Genomic DNA, 21,290 nt, shown 5'->3' with positions numbered 1-21,290 from the left:
GTTATAGTGGTCCTTATTTCTTTGGGTACCAGAAAAAGGGGAGATAATTTTACATCGATTGTGAAATTTCAGCAAACAATGTTTTTTCATGTAAGCTCGTAATTCTACACAAACTCTCCCTCTTTACTCGTTTAAATATAAAACTTTCGTTTTGTATTCATGCTTTAAACTTTAAAAAGTGTTGTTAACTAATAAACTATGTGATATGAAGCCACAGGCACTTGCATTTGACTTGTTTCTATCCATAAATTATTCATTAATCAGGTTGGGAACCCTCTATATGGTGATTATACCTGTATAGAGGGATAATCCTTCTATAGAGGGGTAAAATTAGTCCTCTATAGAGGGGTATTTTTGTTTAGACTGGATTTAAATCAAAATAGGGCAGAACGGCATTCTCTACTTATTATGGCAGTAACCTGGAACAGTTGATGCACCAATTGATGTAATTAATTTAATATGCACATGCCCAGTTTGATGCTTATCTGATTAAATATAAAATCTATTGTTCACCATGATTGAAAGCTGTGATGATCAGGTAAATTCTACTCACTTATGCCTCACTGAACAGAATTTCTATTGTTAGATTTAACATGAAATTTAAAGGTCAACTATTCCTTTTGTTCTTGATCAGGTGTTCAGATAGGTTTACAATAGATTGCAAGTTTTGTCACTTTAGCAGAAAACTGGTTATCCCAATTTTTAGTAAAGTGCATATGTTGATTCATATAATGCTAGAGATTATAGCCAATATAACTAGAAAATGCCATTCTGCCCTAATTTGCTTTAAATCAGGTGCAAACAAAAATACCCCTCTTTAGAGGGATAATTTTATCCCTCTAAAGAAGGATTATCCCTCTGTAGAGGTATAATCACCATACAGGGGGTTTGTTCCCAACCTGTTAATTGGAAGACCCACTAAAACAGTAAAAGTCTATCAACGTTTTTTTACGAGTAAATATACGTTGATACTGGGTCTTCCAATGGATAGAAACAAGTGCCTGTGTAGGAAGCTGTGAACATGACTAAGACTAGTCCAAATAATAGTCCGAGATTACTCTGACGTCCAACGGCTGTTTTGCCCGACAAGCTGGGGCCGTGGGACGTCAGAGCTCATTCCATATCAAAAAGTGGATATTTGCCCACCCAAAATAGATGCGCTGCTTCATCGCTTCTGATGCCGACTGACGGCCTTGGAATTATATAAATCGGGCATCAATCTTCATTTTTCATTTATCTCTTCATTTATGTAAGTTTCACCTACCTGCCAACCTTTATTTTTCCATATTTTAACAGTTTTCACAGTGACCCATCGATTTCGGCATTTTGCCTCTCATGTTTAAAGATTATCACGTGACCACGAGAAAACAGTGATGATTTATGCAAATGACCATAATGTAACACCTCGTTCATTTACGATGCAAGTTATCTAAATATCCGAGAGCTTCCGATTGTAACGTGGTCGGAACTAAATGCTTCATACCGATCTCCTGTAAAGGAGGTGAAAAATCGTGGTTGGCTACTAAATGTTAAACATTGATATTTGCATATTTTGAGTCTCGAGACCACGAACTCTCTCGTAACTTGACGTCCATTTGAAAGTAAAAGTCAAAATGCCGAAATCGATGGGTCACTGTGAAAACTGTTAAGATATGGAAAAATAAAGGTTGGCAGGTAGTGAAACTTACATAAATGAAGAGATAAATGAAAAATGAACAGATTGATGCCCAATTTATATAATTCCAAGGCCGTCAGTCGGCATCAGAAGCGACGAAGTAGCGCATCTATTTTGGGTGGGCAAATATCCACTTTTTGATATGGGACGAGCTCTGACGTCCCACGGCCCCAGCTTGTCTGGCAAAACAGCTGTTGGACGTCAGAGTAATCTCGGACTATCCAAATAATTATGACGTCTGGCAAGGCTATTTTAACTTTTTTCTGGGACGCTTTCCTAGATTAAGACCATCAATTATTTTTTAGCACATATACAAATGGAAGCAGGACAAATTGCCCCACTGGCAAAACGCCCCACACCAAATCGCACCACTTTTTCACCAACTCGCACCAAGGTTTTCATAGGTATTGAAGTGGGACAGGGACATAGGTATACAACGGGATTGCATCTTTTTTCATAAGTGGGGCGAGTTGGCACTAATAAATTCATTGTGGTTTATCTATTTGTCCCAAGTGGGGCTAGTTGGCAAACCTTATTTCAGCGGGATTTCAACCCTTTTCATAAGTGGGGTATGTTGTTCAACCTTTATGCAATGGGATTTTACCCTTTTTCATAAGTGAGGCGATTTTTTATAAAGTGGGGCAAGTTTGTGAAAAAGTGGGGCGATTAGGAGTGGGGCGATTTGCCAGTGGGGCGATTTGTCATGGATTCATACAAATTATGACATTCAAAAATCTTAAGTAATTATAATGAAAAATAATGGATGGTACCAGTAGGATTCGAACCCTCAATCTCACCAGGTCTTCAACACTCTTGAAAAATCATGGATGGTACCAGCAGGATTCAAACCCTCAATCTCACCAGGTCTTAACACTCTTCCCCCTTTTCTTTTTTCGGGCTGCATACCATCCATCCGAACAACTTTCAGGTCTTGAGGTCAATATAATGCCACAACTGTTCTATTTGTGCTGGATTTTTTCATCCTGAGACATCTGCTCGGAAATATCTGGCCAGATCCACCTTCAAACGTAGATATCACAGTCATCTTATGACCAGCATGTCATCCATCATGACCATATCAAACTGCCAGGCACCTACATGAGTGGGGTAACAGGAATGACCAGATAACACTGTTATTATCCGAATAACACTTGAAATTTTAATATTAGCACATATTGGTGACTTTTAAACATTAAATATTACATCCAACATGGCGTCCATTGCGATTTCCGTAGTCATCATGTTGGATGTACACACTAAATTTAAAAAGATCTTTATGAACTTATATGCTTTCTGTAAATCATTTTTATGACCATATATTGAGTTAAAAAAAGTCGTCAAAAACATACGCTTTTTATTATAGCAAGCCCTGTCGTTTTTTGTTGACCAACAGCAAACACCCTCTGTCTCAATACTCTCAATATGGTCATTAAACAACAACTCGTTTTTGAATGTTTTGGTTACATTCATGTTTTACATCATAATTATATTTGCATCTTGCTATAGCACCAACCCTATTATACTTTCAATAGATATAAGAAGATTAGGTATGAGTGCCAATGAGACTTAGTACTCTCCATCAAAGTAAAAATTTATAAAAGAAAACCATTATAATATAGGTCAAGGTACGGCCCTCAAGACAGAGCTTTGGCTCACGCCGAACAACAAGCTATAAAGGACCCCAAAAATTACTAGTGTAAAACCATTCAAACGGGAAAACCAAAGGTCTAATGATTCTAATCTATATTAAAACAAAAAACGAGAAACACTTATGAACCACATAAACAGAGAACCACAGAACACTGTTTGAGTTTTAATTTTATTCTGTACTCATAATACTTAAAATTTGTGTTGCATACATTTGTACCAATACATTTGCTTAATTTCATTGGGACTACAAACCATTGCCTTGAAAGCAAAGTAAATTTGGTGTAGGTATCACCAGCGGCATGAAGAACTCATCACAAGAGGGTTTCATATGAAATAAAATTTTAAAAATAAAATCCTCCCACCCGCCCCATTAAAAAAAAAAACTGGATGAAAATCTACTTATTAATTTTAGTTGGCCTCACTACACTGAGTACAGATCTAGTATGAATTTTTGGGGTGTCACTTTAACCATTCTAGAGTTCTGCCCCTTTACAAACGAAAAATTAATAGATGTTTTGTTTCTGTTCTTTAACTTTAGTTTGCTTGAACCAATGCCATTGAACTTACTCCTTTGCACCAACTGTTCAAGGTTTGACCTCTGTGTTTGTATCAGGCTGCACTCAGCAAAGCATTTTATTGGCAATTATTAAAACATCTTAATAGATTTTTAGATATAATTGAAGGATTACAAATTATTTAAGGATTATAAAAAAAATATTACCATAAGAAGAAATATAAGTAAGTTACTTATCTTTGACTGAATACATCAATTTTTGACTATGAATGATTATGGAAAACATTTTGTCTTAGGCCATAAAAAAGAATAGGCTTGTTTGCCCAAACCCTACCTACCCAGAAAAAAGCTGCCTTCTCAAATTCTTTAATTGTCCTGATTTGAAGAAGTTTTTTTTAATCAGATAGGCATAAACACCCGATACTTCAATTTCTTTTTTTGAAAAAAAAAAGAATATGCCTACCTACCTACCCACTGTCTCAACCTCTGGGTAGGGTTTGGGCAAACCAAAATATTTTTTAATTGTGGCCTTATGAGCTTTGTCTGGTGTTGTAGATAGAAAATCAGTCGTAGATTATCCTTACAAAACTCAATGTACTTTAATAGACATATTTTATTGTTCTTTAACTACATACAAATGAATGAGACACAAATTTTACAACTTAGTAATGTCTTCTTTGTTTGTATAATTTACAGAACAATAAAATATGTTGAAACAATTAGAGTACATTGTACTCTTATGTTGTGATTGATAAGAAAGAAAAAAAAAACAAATTCAATAGTAAAGTAAAGTATTAATTGACTGTTCAAATGTATCAAGATTTTTTCCAATGTTTGTTATATTTTTTAGTCCTTTGTAAGTTGTTTCTGCTTTAAAGCTTAAGTCATTTGCACTGTTACAGTATACTGCTTGAGTATTCATTAATATACAATCTAATACAGCTTTGAATGTGTATAGAAATATGAATGTTTAAAGACATCCCTGTATATATATACTAAACGTTACACATTAGTTGAACTATGGCCACATGTGTATTTGTCATTTGGATGGCAGTGAAATTTTAATCCAAATGTTAGTCAAATGTTTTTCCACTGAAATCTTTGCACAGAATGGTTATTACACATGTACTTTTGAAAAGTAATCCTTGTATGATTGGAAAAGATAAATCCTTCTTAAACATGAACTTTAAGTACAAGGAAGTCTTGATAAATTATACACTTGAGATCGCAGACGACCCTAAGCTTCCACATCAATTGAAGTAGATAAGTCGTCACTTTAATCCAGATTAGAAATGAAATCAATAAATACAGTAGAGATAAGGATTTGACTCCAAACCATCACAGTTTGATTTTGCTGTTTACCAAAATTGTGACAAATTCAATGCATGCATATTTAATGTTTATTTTCATATACTAAATTAAGTGAAATTTTCAGTCTCATTTAAAACAAAGTTATGGACATGTATTTATGATATAAGGTTATTGAAGTTATTTTTCCATCTATTTCAGGTTTCTCTGGAACATGAGATCCTACTTCATCCCCGATATTTTGGTCCTAATTTATTGAATATCGTGAAACAGAAACTGTTTACAGAAGTGGAAGGAACATGTACAGGAAAGTATGCATATTTGTTTGTTTTAAAAGCTTTTTATTTAAGGTTCCATAAGTTCTTACTCTTTGAAACACATTGTACATGTATAAAAATAAGAAGATGTGGTGTGATTACCAATGAGACAACCCTCCTGAATGCCTTTATGATATAGAAGTTGACAACTGTAGATCATAGTCAACTCAACTCTGTAATTACTTTTGGCAAATAATGCTCATCAGCACATGACCTTCAACAATGAACCAAACCCATACAGAGTAAGCTACTTTTTAATATCATATTTTACCATACTTTTTAGAAATTTTCAGTTGTTTGGCTCATAAATGTTTGATTTAGATTTTGGAATCTTTAATTTTTATTTGCAAGCCTCAAGCATCACTAGTATAATTCAATGAGGATCTTTTACATTGAAACATATCATTAATTTAAATCAAATATTTTGAGAAAGGAATGATTTTAAGGGAAAAGGAGTTATGTAAAGTTTTTATCAGAGTGTAGGAAGTCTTATGGTATTACGAAGACTCAAATCTACTTTGGTGGGAAAATTCAGGATAATTATTTTATTGATGATGGGTGTTTGATATGTAAAAAAATACTATTTCAAACAGTTTAACCTGAATGACTTTACTATTGTATCCCACAAATGATTTTGAATCCCCTGTATATATTAAGTAATATTGTAGGTATGGCTTTGTAATAGCAGTTACAACAATAGACAACATTGGAGCAGGCTTAATACAGCCCAGTAGAGGATTTGTTGTTTACCCTGTCAAATATAAAGCAATTGTATTTAGACCATTCAAAGGAGAGGTTTTAGATGCTGTAGTTACCCAAGTAAACAAGGTAAGTAAGAAATGGATAAATATAAAGCTTTTTGGATAGTGTTCAAATCATGCACAGGAGGTCTGTAAACTGTGGCCATTGCTAAGGCTTTTAAAATTAATAAAGAAAATATTGATAATTTGTTGTTCAGATTACTGGAAAAAATAAGTGAAAAAAGACAAAACAAAGACTATTCTGTATGATAGGTTGAGGTTTTTTAAGTTTTCATCTTTTATACAGTAAGGCATGTTGGATTGTAGTTGCATAAAAAATTTGGAAACCCACTGAAAATTAGGATACAATGGATGGGGACAAAAATTTAGCCTTGCAACAGTCGCCAAAGAACATCAACATTCTGACCTGATCAAAGAATCTCTCAAAGTGCATAGGATATTATCAAAGGGGCCTAGATGTTCAGATTTCAACTGAACATTGTAACTTTGTTTGTTTGTTTGTTTGTTTGTATAAAAAAAGAAGATGTGGTATGATTGCCAATGAGACAACTCTCCACAAGAGACCAAAATGACACAGAAATTAACAATTATAGGTCACATGACAGCCTTCAACAATGAGCAAAGTCCATACCACATAGTCATGATCAGCTATAAAAGTTTAGTTAAAACATGGTGATAGTATTTAAAAAAAAAATATTATAATTGACATGATACAGACTTTTGATTTGTGCTATTTCATAATCATTGGGCTGCAAAATTCAGAACATAAATCAAGTATTTATGATTGTAATTATTTGAAAAGGAACAATAATAGGAGATTTATAACTGTTATGCAATTTAAATCTTCTAAATGGTACAATAGAATACTACTGCTGAAAATTAAGAATGAGTTCTTATTAGTTATTGCATTGTGCATCCTGTAAAATTAATAAAATTTTGCACTTTAATTTCTGAATTTACAGACCTGTTTGCTAATCCCTAAGTTATGAAGATTGATAATGTTTGCCAAAAAAAGAAAATACCCATAAATGTTAAGTCTTATTAAACTATACTTGCAGATATTTATTTAGTCAGACATATATGAATGATAAGCTGCAAGATTTAAAATTATTTCAGGTTGGTTTGTTTACAGAGATAGGACCACTGTCATGCTTTATCTCCAGACATGTAAGTATCTTAATAGAATTTACATAAATTGATTGTTTTTTAAAGCCACTTTTTGCATTATTGTGATATTTCATGGACGTCAATTTCAACTGATGGAGGAAGCCAGAGTGCTTGGAGAGAGCCACTGACCTTTGGTAGGAAAACTGAAAATCCTAGTCAATGAAGTTTTGATTTGAGTGCACCTGCCAATTGTGCAGGATTTGAAATCACAACCTCAGCGTTAACAAACTAGTGACTACTTAGACTACTCTGCCACTCTGAGGAGCCAAAATAAATTGATGCTATTTGAGTAGAATGTTGAATTATGAGTGTATTTTACTTTTAAAAATCATGAAAATTTCATATTTGGTGAAATTAAGAAAATTCCAGTTATAGAACTGAGAATGGAAACAGGGAATGTCTCAAAGAGACATTTCAGTGTGTGCAATCATGTCCTACAAATCAGGAAAATTTATACCATCAACACAAGTAGTGGTTAAAAGTGCAGGTATCATAAACTGCAGATAGTATATATTATTGTTTGGGAGACATTTAAAATCACAAAACTGACTGACCAAATACCCTTTTTTCTATCAGCTGATCAAATTCATTGAAATGATCACAAAATGCTATTTGAAAAATGTTTACTTAATTTGATCAGCTGGAACAGAATGATTAGAAAAGTGTTATCAAAGTCTGACCTCTTTTCCACACAAGTTATTTTCATTTCTACAGCTGTCAGTCATTTCAAATAATCTCTATATCAATCTGAATAGAACTGATCAGTTGCAAATAAATTTGTTTATATAATGATGAAATAGTTTGCTCTGAAAATGTTTTGATGGAAGAAAAATTACAAGAAACAGTTTATTTGCATATTAACTATTGTTTAAAACCAATATTAAGAATTTTTTTACATGAAAAATATTCCTGTTGCCCAACTTTTATAAATATTGTATTTAAAAATGAAAGACTAATTATATTAATAACAATTGTATTTTTCAGTCAATTCCTGCAGACATGGAGTTTGATCCCAATTCTAACCCTCCCTGTTATAAGACAAAAGATGAGGTTAGTAGATCATTTAAAAACTCTCACATCTATTCTTTAATACTTGCATTTGAATTTTTACAAGGGTAGCAATTTATTGAAGACATGCAAATAATATAAATTACTATTTGCATACTGTGGATTCATTATTATTAATGTCGATGAGATTACATGTATTTGGCCTCATACAAGCCATGGTCTATTGACTTTGAAACTTTTGCCTAGTTTACATATGTATGAGATTGTGGTAAGGTCAGTTTAAGGTGAACCATGAGTGGTAGATAAGTGTATTTTATTTGCAAATATATATTAGCATTGGCACATTTCATTTTCACAGGGAGTATTAGGCCCCAGCTGCTGAGTCATGATCTATAGACTTTAAAATGGAGAATGGAAATGTAGGTTTTGCATAGTTCGCCTGTTAAATTTTGTGGTTAGATCAGTTTAAGATGAACACACTAATTTTCTGTCAATGATATTTGGTATGCAGATTTAATGGCATTTACAAGTCTCATATGTGTTAACAGTTTATTGTGTAATTTGGTTGCTTTGTCATTGACAAATAAATCACATTTCTTTCATTCATACAAATAAATTGACTTCTTTATTTCAGGATGTTGTAATACAACAAGATGATGAAATCAGAGTGAAGATTGTAGGAACAAGAGTGGATGCTAAAGATATAGTAAGTTATCAACATTTCTATATGTCCATAAAAGGTTAGGCTTTGTTCATAAACATTGTCAGTAAAGTCTCAAGAGACATGGCCTTATAAAACAGACTGTGGTCGTAAATAGTGTCAGTAAGGCCCAAAAAGACAGGCTTTGATCATAAACAGAGTTCTCACTAAGGTGAGTCCATGTTTCCTGGACTAGTGAAAATCTTTCTGAACTCACCATTTTCAAAACTGGTGAGTCCAAAGATGTATCAAGATTGAAATATTTTGTATAAAATGAACACACATAACATCATTTTATAGCAAAAGATTAAAAGATCATCATTTTATAGAAAAAGATTAAAAGTAATCTGAATTAAATGTCATTTCATTGCTTTATTAGGTCATGCAGACTAAAATAATACATTATATAACAATAAAATATCTTCTTCTTACTGTTGGACAAAAATAACAAGTTCCTGGACTCACCTTCAAAAATCCTTAGTGAGAATCCTGATATGTACCTTGACAGTATGGTCTTAAGAAACAAGTTTTGATTGTAAACATAGTCAGTCAGGGCTTACAAGACTGGTTTTGTTAGGAAACAGAATCATTATGGCCATAGGAGACAAGCTTGGATCATAATCTTTGGCAGTATGACCTTAAAAGAAAGGCTTCATGTTTGAAACAATGTCATGAGCCTGTAATTCAGTGGTTGTCATTGGTTTATGTGTTATATATTTGTTTTTCATTCAATTTCTTTACATAAGTTAGGCCGTTAGTTTTCTTGTTTGAATTGTTTTACATTGTCATTTTGTTGCCTTTTATAGCTGACTATGCAGTATGGGGTTTTGCTCATATTTGAAGGCTGTTCAGTGACCTATAGTTGTTAATTTCTGTGTCATTTGGTCTCTTGTGGAGAGTTATCTCATTGGTAGTCATACCACATCTTCTTTTTTTATATTAACATGGCCTTATGAGACAGACTTTGGTTGTAAACTTTACCAATATGGCTTAATAAGCAACATGCTTTGATTGAAACCGTTGTCAAATTGGCATAAGAATAGAGTGTCAGTATGGCCTTAGACAGGCTTAGATTATAAATGTTGTCAGCATGCGCTTGAAGTACAGGTGTGTATTGTAAATTTTGCCTTAAGAGACACACTTTTATAACTAAAATTATCAGTATAGTCTCCTTCCATAACATTGTCAGTATGAGAGACAAGCTTTGATCATTTGCATTGTCAGTATGACCAAATGAGATACACATTAGTCGTAAAACACAGACACTTGTTTTGGGAATAAGAGAATGTAATTTTATAGCTATCAGTGCACATTTTTTTTCTCTGTCTGATTGTAATGGCTAACTATGAAAAAAATAACAGCCTATCATTTTATCCATAATAAACAGACTTTTGAAAAAATGCTTTTAATTGCATTAGTATACCCTATGACTGGTTAGTTTCTCTGTATAACTCTACTTTTTCTCTGTGTTAAATTTGGCTGATACTGGTGGTTACTATATAAAAATAAAAAGAGTTGTATGATTGAGAATGAGACAAAAGACCAAATGACATAGAAATAAACAACTATAGGTCACCATACTGTCTTTAACAATGAGCAAAGCCCATATCGCATAGTCAGCTATAAAAGGCCCTGAAATTACAAATGTAAAAGAATTTCAGATTTTTAGTTTTGTTCTTTGAAATAAACAGCAAATATTTTATACAGATATTTTCTTTTGAATATATATAACAATATTTCCCCTACACTTTTGACACAACTACCGGTAAACTTATTCTGTTAAGTATTTTGATGAATTAAACAGCTTAGAACTGGAATATTATTGACATATTTGTTGACAATTATGATTAAAGGTCATAAAGTCAGACATAAATCTAAAATTTTAGGTATAGCTTAAAAGTTATATGAAATATATATTTTTGCGTAGCAGATGTATCTCCTTACTTTTACTTATTGGAAAATTAATATTCAATTCTATTTGAATGAAATAAAATTTTGTAATGTCAATAACATTTTCTAGTACATTGAAGTATGAATTAAAACATAATTTAAGAGCAAATTTATTTTTTCATTTTGGTATTTGCCAAAGACAATAAAATTTTCACATTCTTTTGACCTTTTTTAACTCATAAAAATTGACACTGACAAAAAATAATAATTCATTTGAGTATATTGTGACATTATTTGTATTCAATTGATATATAATTTTGAGGATTTCAATAAAGAAAATAAATCAATCCCTATAGATTTACTGTCACTAATTAAAAAAATCAGATTTTCTTAAAAGACATATATCTGTGGATGTAGTAGAGAATGTTGGATACTAATTTGTATCTTGGGATTTTGAAGATTGAGATAATCCTCCTAAAAGTTCTTATAACTGTATTTCCCTGAGGGTTCTTTAAACATTTCAAGAAAATCTTTTATCAGGGTCAAAATGAATTCAATGTTTGAATTCATTACACAAAAAACCTTTCATATGCTTGTCAAAATTTGAAATAAAAGAGCAATGTTTTCATCTCAAAGTCTAAGAGGGCTCCAGGATGAATTGGCCCATAGTATGACTGGTCTGAGGAGTTATGAGATTGACAAAAACTTGTCTATGCATTGAACACACACAGATGCAGGATAATAACAGTTAACTTTAATTATTTAAAGAATTTGTTTCCCTTCCCTCATCAAAGAATCTGTAAGTTTTGATGATTTGTTGGGAGGTTTGTGTACAATGTTTTAACACACTGTAACAATGAAACTATATTATTTTCCTATGTTATGAAATGTTTACAATCTCGACGAGGTATAAAACTGGAAAAATTTCAGGGAGATTCAAGTTATGTCTCTCCGGCATTTTTATGCCCCACCTACGATATTAGAGGGGCATTATGTTTTCTGGTCTGTACGTCCGTCCGTCTGTTCGTTCTTCTGTTCGTCCGTATGTCTGCTCGTCCCGCTTCAGGTTAAAGTTTTTGGTCAAGGTAGTTTTTGATGAAGTTGAAGTCCAATCAACTTGAAACTTGATACACATGCTCCTTATGATATGATCTTTCTAATTTTAATGCCAAATAAGAGTTTTTACCCCAATTTCACGGTCCACTGAACATAGAAAATGATAGTGTGAGTGGGGCATCCGTGTACTGGGGACACATTCTTGTTACATCGTGCATTAGTTAATGTTAAGTTTTTGTGATTAGGTCTGTTTCTCAGTTGCTATATATAACCAATATGGTTGTGAGGAATACATATCTCTTTGACATGCTTAAACTGGCCTTAAACTCATTTTCATAGTTCTAAGGTCAACATTAAGTATTCATAGTCTGTCAAAGTCTGGCATGGTTCATTAGAATTTGGAACATTTTCATTGTTCATTGTTCAATGTTAAGTTTCTGAAGAGCAGAAAACAGCCCAAGGTCACCAATGGGTCTTCAACACGGCAAGATAATCCTGAAAGAAGAGGCATGCTTCATCTAGTTACTAAAAAAAGTGTATGCTAGTTCAGCGAAAAAAGAACATCACCATAAAAAAAGTTTATTTTTAAAGTGGTGTGGCAATATGAGAGAGTGAAACATACCAGCTCATATTGATAACAGATTATCAGGTGTATAGAGTTTGCTTCAAATTGAAGTCTCAACATGTATAAGTACCGGGCCACTTCCACTTGTATTTTTCTCCATCTGATGAGTTAAGCCTTTTTTCAACTGATTTTTATACGACCGCAAAAATGGTCATATATTGGTATCATGTTGGCGTAGTTGTCTGCGTCGTCGTTGTCGTCGTCCGAAAACTTTAGTTTTTGCACTCTAACTTTATAGTAAAAGTGAATAGAAATCTATGAAATATTAACACAAGGTTTATAACCACAAAAGGAAGGTTGGGATTGGTTTTAGGAGTTTTGGTCCCAACATTTTAGGAATTAGGGGCCAAAAAGGGCCCAAATAAGCATTTTCTTGGTTTTCGCACTATAACTTTAGTTTAAGTCAATAGAAATCTATGAAATTTTGACACAAGGTTTATAACCACAAAAGGAAGGTTGGGATTGATTTTGGGAGTTTTTGTTTCAACAGTTTAGGAATAAGGGGCCAAAAAAGGGCCCAAATAAGCATTATTCTTGGTTTTCACACAATAACTTTAGTATAAGTAAATAGAAATCAATGAAATTTAAACACAAGGTTTATGACCACAAAAGAAAGGTTAGGATTGATTTTGGGAGTTTATGGTCCCAACAGTTTAGGAATAAGGGGCCAAAAAAGGGCCCAAATAAGCATTATTCTTGGTTTTCGCAAAATAACTTTAGTATAAGTAAATAGAAATCAATGAAATTTAAACACAAGGTTTATGACCACAAAAGGAAGGTTAGGATTGATTTTGGGAGTTTATGGTCCCAACAGTTTAGGAATAAGGGGCCCAAAGAGTCCAAAATTAAACTTTGTTTGATTTCATCAAAAATTGAATAATTGGGGTTCTTCAGACTTTGATATGCCGAATCTAACTGTGTATGTAGATTCTTAATTTTTGGTCTACATTAAGGTCCAAAGGGTCCAAAATTAAACTTAGTTTGATTTTAACAAACATTGAATCCTTGGGGTTCTTTGATATGCTGAATCTAAAAATGTACTTAGATTTTTTATTATTGGCCCAGTCTTCAAGTTGGTCCAAATTGGGGTCCAAAATTAAACTTTGTTTGATTTCATCAAAAATTGAATAATTGGGGTTCTTTGATATGCCAAATCTAACTGTGTATGTAGATTCTTAATTTTTGGTCCCGTTTTCAAATTGGTCTACATTAAAGTCCAAAGGGTCCAAAATTAAACTAAGTTTGATTTTAACAAAAATTGAATTCTTGGGCTTCTTTGATATGCTGAATCTAAACATGTACTTAGATTTTTGATTATGGGCCCAGTTTTCAAGTTGATCCAAATTAGGATCCAAAATAATTATATTAAGTATTAATTTAGTAGCAAGAAATTTTCAATTGCACAGTATTCAGCAATAGCAAGAAATCTTCAATTGCACAGTATTGTACAATAGCAAGAAATTTTCAATTGCACAGTATTGCGCAATAGCAAGAAATATCTAATTGTGCAATATTGCGTAATAGCAAGAAATTTTCAATTAGAGTTATCTTTCTTTGTCCAGAATAGTAGTTGTATCAACTTAAATCATTGGTTTATACAAACAATGTATATTCACTTTTACTACCAACTGATAAATTGAAACAATCTTTACCATTCAGTGATAACAAGCACATTTTTTACATTTTAATATTTTATGATGTATTTAAATGAGTAATTATTGCTAGGGGTCATTAGAAATTTGAATTGAGATCAGTTTTAGAATAAGAGAAAAAATTGGGGGGGGGGGGGGGGGGGGGGGGGGGGGTGTAAATTTTTCTCATTTCAGATTTCATAAATGAGAGGATAATATTCAACAGCATAGTGAATTGCTCAAAGGCAAAACAAAAATTTTAAGTTCATTAGACCACATTCATTCTGTGTCAGAAACCTATGCTGTGTCAACTATTTAATCACAATCCAAATTTAGAGCTGAATCCAGCTTGAATGTTGTGTCCATACTTGCCCCAACCTTTCAGGGTTCAACCTCTGCGGTCGTATAAAGCTGCGCCCTGCGGAACATCTGGTTAAAGTTCGTTCTTATGTTGTACTGATATACCACTGTCCCAGGTTAGGGGAGGTTTGGGATCCCACTAACATGTTTAACCCTGCCACATTATTTATGTATGTGCCTGTCCCAAGTCAGGAGCCAGTAATTCAGTGGTTGTTGTTTGTTTATGTGTTACATATTTGTTTTCATTCAATTTTTTTTACATAAATAAGGCCGTTAGTTTTCTCGTTTGAATTGTTTTACATTGTCTTATCGGGGCCTTTTATAGCTGACTATGCGGTATGGACTTTGCTCATTGTTGAAGGCCGTACGGTGACCTATAGTTGTTAATGTCTGTGTCATTTTGGTCTTTTGTGGATAGTTGTCTCATTGGTAATCATACCACATCTTCTTTTTTATATGAAAGAAAATAACAAATTCATCATTTACACAACTAAAGAAATTATTTTCTATCTAAGAATATTAGGTCTGATTTTTAACACTTTAAGTGGTAGTAGAAATTAATGATTTATAAAATCATTCCCAGAACCACCTCTTTTATGTTATGATGTGTGTGCAGGAGAAGATTTTCTAACACTTTATTGTCTAGACAACCTCCCAACATGCTAAGAAATGTTAATGATTCTTGGATAGCATGATAAATCCAAATAATTCTACATTTTTTCCTGAAAGAAACTAATAACAATAGATTCAGACATGATTATAATGTGAAGAAAATTTAAGAAACTTTAAGATGACAATTTAGTTCATTGAATGACCGTTTATTTGAAGTATGTTGGACACATTTACAAAGTCTTAGTGATTTTGTCTCAGATTTTATCGGATTAGTTTTGTGAAATGAGAATGTGGGCACAAAATAAATTAAACAAGTTCTCAAGTCACCAAATATGCATTACTGGTTCCCTTGAGATAAACATGATAAATCTCTGACTGCATTAGGGGTATATTTTTTTTTGAGTATCAGCTGTTGGTGTTCGTAACTTTCTTTTATTTAAATGTCTTGTTTGTTTAAAGTACATATTTATTTGATTTCATTGTTTTACATTAAATAGGCATGACTTGTCACTTAATGTCAGTTTAAAGTTTTTCACTTGAAACTGGTATCTCATATAAAAGTAATTTGGTTGAAAGTTTTTTGTCCCTTGTCCAATGCCTTGACGGGGACATAAAAATACCTGTCAGACATCCATCTGAATTGTCTTGTTACTGCTCTCACTTGAACAATTCTTGCCAGATTATTATGAAACTTATATATCACATGCTAAAATCAGCAATGTCTTGGACAAGTAAGAAAATCAGTGCTGATCAATAATTTTTAAAACAGTTATGTGCTTTGGAAACATTATATGGAAAATAGCATTGTTTGCTCTCTCATGTGTACAATCTTCACTTGCTAGAATTGCATTGTTTGCTCTCTCATGTGTACAATCTTCACTTGCCAGAATTGCATTGTTTGCTCTCTCATGTGTACAATCTTCACTTGCCAGAATTGCATTGTTTGCTCTCTCATGTGTACAATCATCACTTGCGAGAATTGCATTGTTTGCTCTCTCATGTGTACAATCTTCACTTGCCAGAATTGCATTGTTTGCTCTCTCATGTGTACAATCAGCACTTGCCAGAATTGCATTGTTTGCTCTCTCATGTGTACAATCAGCACTTGCCAGAATTGCATTGTTTGCTCTCTCATGTGTACAATCTTCACTTGCCAGAATTGCATTGTTTGCTCTCTCATGTGTACAATCTTCACTTGCCAGAATTGCATTGTTTGCTCTCTCATGTGTACAATCTTCACTTGCCAGAATTGCATTGTTTGCTCTCTCATGTGTACAATCATCACTTGCCAGAATTGCATTGTTTGCTCTCTCATGTGTACAATCTTCACTTGCCAGAATTGCATTGTTTGCTCTCTCATGTGTACAATCATCACTTGCCAGAATTGCATTGTTTGCTCTCTCATGTGTACAATCTTCACTTGCCAGAATTGCATTGTTTGCTCTCTCATGTGTACAATCAGCACTTGCCAGAATTTAAGAAACTTGAATTATAGGTTTATTTATGAATTTCTTTGACATGTTCAGAAATCAGTGCTGATCAGAAATATTCAAAAGATTTATGCTTCTTGGAAATATTTATTATATGGAAAATTGTCTCATTAAAGCTCTAGTATGTACAATTCTTGCTAGTTATTGCACTTGGGCATGTTGGACCTTGGATAGATAAAACATGTGCAACAATGGACCTCTGTTCTTTTATCAGAATTATTATAAAAATTGGGTAAATGTTTTGTAAATAAAGTTGAACCTGTTCTATATTTAAAAAATTACTACTGTCAGGTTGGAAGTGGCCAGCAAGGATTTAAAAGTAAAGTTAACCTTGTTGATAACTAGATGTCAATTAATACTGTTCAAATGCTTTGTGAATTAATATGCTGTAAAGCAAGCATATGAAAATCAGATTATGCTTAAGCCTTTATCTTAAAATAGCTCTGAAAAGTAGATGTAAAACAAGTAAATATTAGTAATTCATATATCTGTATAAGAACTTGTTAAATACATCGAAATGATCGTATCAACATTTAAGTTGATTTATGTCTCATAGAGAAATCAAGGGAAAACGTGTTGTATATTTGTGAAAATTGATATGATGTCAATATTACATAGCTTGCATAAAGAATGAGTCTTTTTTGTAGTGAACTTTTTTTGACATCAATCTTATTTATGTATTTGTTTTGTTTCAGTTTGCCATCGGAACATTAATGGATGATTACTTAGGTATGTTGATACATTTACTTGTCTCTTGGAATTGAGAAATTATGGTATTTCAGGCAAATGCACATGAACTATACAATGAATAACTGTGAAAATCTTTTATAAACTTTTAAGTTAGATATACCATACATACTAGCCATTGTCATGATTGTTAATGATTGCAAGTGCTTAGTATAGATTTTCAAATAATCTGGCATTTTAAAAGAAGTTGACAATATTTTCTTAATGTTCAGAATTATTTTTTTTGAAATTTGATCAAGATTTGTATAATATATTATTAGTAAGTTAGTATGTCAAATTGTTTATATTCAACCTCAAGATTTTTTTTCTCAAATACGGTAATTGTTTTTATTGCTTATTTATTATCTCTTCTTGTCTTCCATTCAAATTGCAAGAACTAGTAAAATAAATCTGGGTCATATAAAAGTGTTGAATGCCTGATATTTATGTAATACTACTATATGAAAGCTGACTAAAATTGTATCATAGCATTAACATTAAAGATAGTTATAAATCACAAGTTGACATTACTATAAATGTCACACATCAGACGCAGGCGAATTAAGATAGAAAATTTACTCAGAGGTGTTCTAAATAGTTCTTAAGAATTGACCTAAAGGTGTTCCTAATGGCTTTGGAACAAAAAATTACATCATTAAAGCTTTCAGATTGTCAGAACTATGTTTATATCTCCTTTGAGAGCTATAAAACTTTGTGTTTTATATGTAATGATTAGAAGATTTTACTGACTGGAGCCGTGCCTTTGAGCAAACTTTGAAATGGTGCAATCATAGGCAAATGGATATTGGTTCAGTGCAGAAACCTAAAAGCTATTGTTCCAAATTTTACATAGCTGTTATTTTGAAATGCTGTAAAAGAAGATTTTAATTACTTTTTCATTGAAAGGGGCATTAGCTTTATATGAGATACAATTTATTTTTCTTCAAAACATGATTTTTTTTTTTGTTCAATCAATAATGAAAGAAAAATAGTGAAATGATGATTCACTTTTTAAATCCAGTTTTGTTGTAATATAAAGTGTCCATATAAAGCAAGTGTCCTGTTAGATTACATTGCAAATGTCTGTGTCTAAGCATATGATACTGGAAATGTCAATTTGAAAGCAAATTATACTTGAAGTGTCCATTTGATAGTGTTCATCAAGTGAATTATTTCAAAGACATTTAATTATATAAGATTACTTAACTTTATCCTGATAGACACAGCACAGAATAATCACTATCTTGTAAAAAAAGTTTTAATTTATTTTTTTGAACAATGCCATTTGTAATCGTGGTAAAGTCAATCACTTAAAGAAACGTTAAATTGTCATGCTTCATCATAAATCAATGTTAGACAGAAAAGTTAAAGATGCAATTTCAAACTAATCGTTAAATCAAAGTTAAGAAAACGTATCTTCTCTATTGGTGAATGTTGCTTTAATTATTGATAATAGTCTGCACTTTATTTCAGATCTTTTCTATTTTAAATAGATTTTCACTTGAAATGAAAGTTACTGTACTTTTATGGTATTAGACAAAAGATAACATGAAAAAGAATACCATATAGAGTCTGGTTTTATTTGTTAATGTTAGAGTTGACTTTCTAGTTATTAATCAACTGACATTGTGAAGACCTTTGTCTGGCCAGATTAATTGTCCTGATATCTAAGTCAAGCCAGATTGCCAATATTTATTGAATGATTTACCACCATGGTTAATGATTCATTACACTTTACTAAGTACCAAATCTTAATTTTGTCTCTAAGAATCTCACCACTATCTCTACTGCAATAAGATACCATATTTCAATAGTATATATTTTATTTTTATAAATAAGTGTATGAGTAGATATTAGTTCGGTTTTATAAGTGTTGTCATTTAGGGCCATTAGTTGTTATTGGATTATATAGATGGTACCATCTTGCAGGATAATCCAAGGTACCATCTTGCAGGATAAACCAAGGTACCATCTTGCAGGATAAACCAAGGTACCATCTTGCAGGATAAACCAAGGTACTATCTTGCAGGATAAACCAAGGTACTATCTTGCAGGATAAACCAAGGTACTATCTTGCAGGATAATCCAAGGTACCATCTTGCAGGATAATCCAAGGTACCATCTTGCAGGATAAACCAAGGTACCATCTTGCAGGATAATCCAAGGTACCATCTTGCAGGATAAACCAAGGTACCATCTTGCAGGATAAACCAAGGTACCATCTTGCAGGATAATCCAAGGTACTATCTTGCAGGATAAACCAAGGTACCATCTTGCAGGATAATCCAAGGTACCATCTTGCAGGATAAACCAAGGTACCATCTTGCAGGATAATCCAAGGTACCATCTTGCAGGATAAACCAAGGTACCATCTTGCAGGATAAACCAAGGTACCATCTTGCAGGATAATCCAAGGTACCATCTTGCAGGATAAACCAAGGTACCATCTTGCAGGATAAACCAAGGTACCATCTTGCAGGATAAACCAAGGTACCATCTTGCAGGATAATCCAAGGTACCATCTTGCAGGATAAACCAAGGTACCATCTTGCAGGATAATCCAAGGTACCATCTTGCAGGATAAACCAAGGTACCATCTTGCAGGATAAACCAAGGTACCATCTTGCAGGATAATCCAAGGTACCATCTTGCAGGATAAACCAACATATAAAATTTTTAAAAATGCAGCAAACTTCTGTCAGGTGAAATACTTAACAAATGTTAATACAGATCAGAAGCCTTCTCAATAGAACAGGTCTCATTGCTATATTCTGGTGTCAAGGAAAGGATGGACTAGTGTTTTTTCATCATTTGCATTGTTAAACCAGATATTTTGAAGTATTTTGAAGCTTGCAAAACTTTTTTTTCTAATTTATGAATTGTTTTTAAAAAGTATTTTTTTATTTCAGGTCTGTGTAGTTGAGGATGTTTTTTATGTTAAGATGTGTGTCCAGAATAGGCAGCTACCACTGTTGACAGAGGGAGGAATCCTGAGATCTATTCATGTGTATAATGTATATAATGTTAACATTACCGAAGAACAATTTTGTACAGCCATTATTACTGTTTTAAAAAACTAAAGTAATACGCCTTGTCCAGTCAGGACAAAAATAAAGCTTTTAAAACAGTCTTATTCACTTTACATTGCTATGAGTCTATCTGAAAATTTTGTATGAATTTATGATATACTTCCTGCTTTGGTAGTAACTTTCCCAGTATATGCATGAGATTTGTCTCAAAAGCAATTTTATTCACTATTTTTGGTTATAAAGGTGTGTATAATACCATGTTAGCTGACATTACGTTTAACTCTGAGTTTCCCTGAATATTAAATCCAGATATTTAAATTGGACAATTCCTGGTTTAACTTTAAAGCTATCAAAAATAAGTAACAACAAAATGTAGGCCAAGTTTTATTGCAATATTAAACTTGACAATTTGAAAATTTATAAGCCATTTAGAAATTGGAAAACCCATCACATTTTTAATTCTAGATAATAGCTTGAATGTGGACATGATATAGGACATTTCATGTGTATTAGGGACAGAAAAAATATAAGGAAGTTCTGTTATAAGAAAATGTTGTCCTAAGATCTCTTTCTATAGTGATTTGGATGGTTTGAAAATTATAGTTAATGAGTTAAACGTTAAACTTTGCATGTTAATTCCCAATAAAGATTAAGCATTCATTTGAAAATAAAAATATGAAAATTAAAAAAAACCTTAAAAAGCCATGGCTTTGAAGTATTAAGGAGTTCTGAGATAAATCTTGTTTAATGATTTAGATTACACATTGCATG

At 32.5% G+C, this 21,290-nt stretch overlaps 1 protein-coding gene across 1 annotated transcript; it reads left to right on the top strand.

The window, feature by feature from the left end:
• Positions 1-22: 22 nt before the first annotated feature.
• On the top strand, positions 23-20,618 carry LOC139516899 (DNA-directed RNA polymerase II subunit RPB7). Its single transcript, XM_071307321.1, has 8 exons — positions 23-90; positions 5,349-5,458; positions 6,133-6,292; positions 7,342-7,392; positions 8,377-8,442; positions 9,035-9,106; positions 17,460-17,493; positions 20,400-20,618. Exons 1-8 carry the CDS (start codon positions 79-81, stop codon positions 20,411-20,413), a joined length of 519 nt encoding a protein of 172 aa, XP_071163422.1. The 5' UTR covers positions 23-78; the 3' UTR covers positions 20,414-20,618.
• Positions 20,619-21,290: the final 672 nt, after the last annotated feature.

The sequence above is a fragment of the Mytilus edulis genome, chromosome 3 (assembly GCF_963676685.1).
Source record: "Mytilus edulis chromosome 3, xbMytEdul2.2, whole genome shotgun sequence".
Lineage (NCBI taxonomy): Eukaryota > Metazoa > Mollusca > Bivalvia > Mytilida > Mytilidae > Mytilus > Mytilus edulis.
The sequence above is the reverse complement of the archived record's forward strand: the minus strand, read 5'-3'. Positions and strand labels throughout refer to the sequence as shown.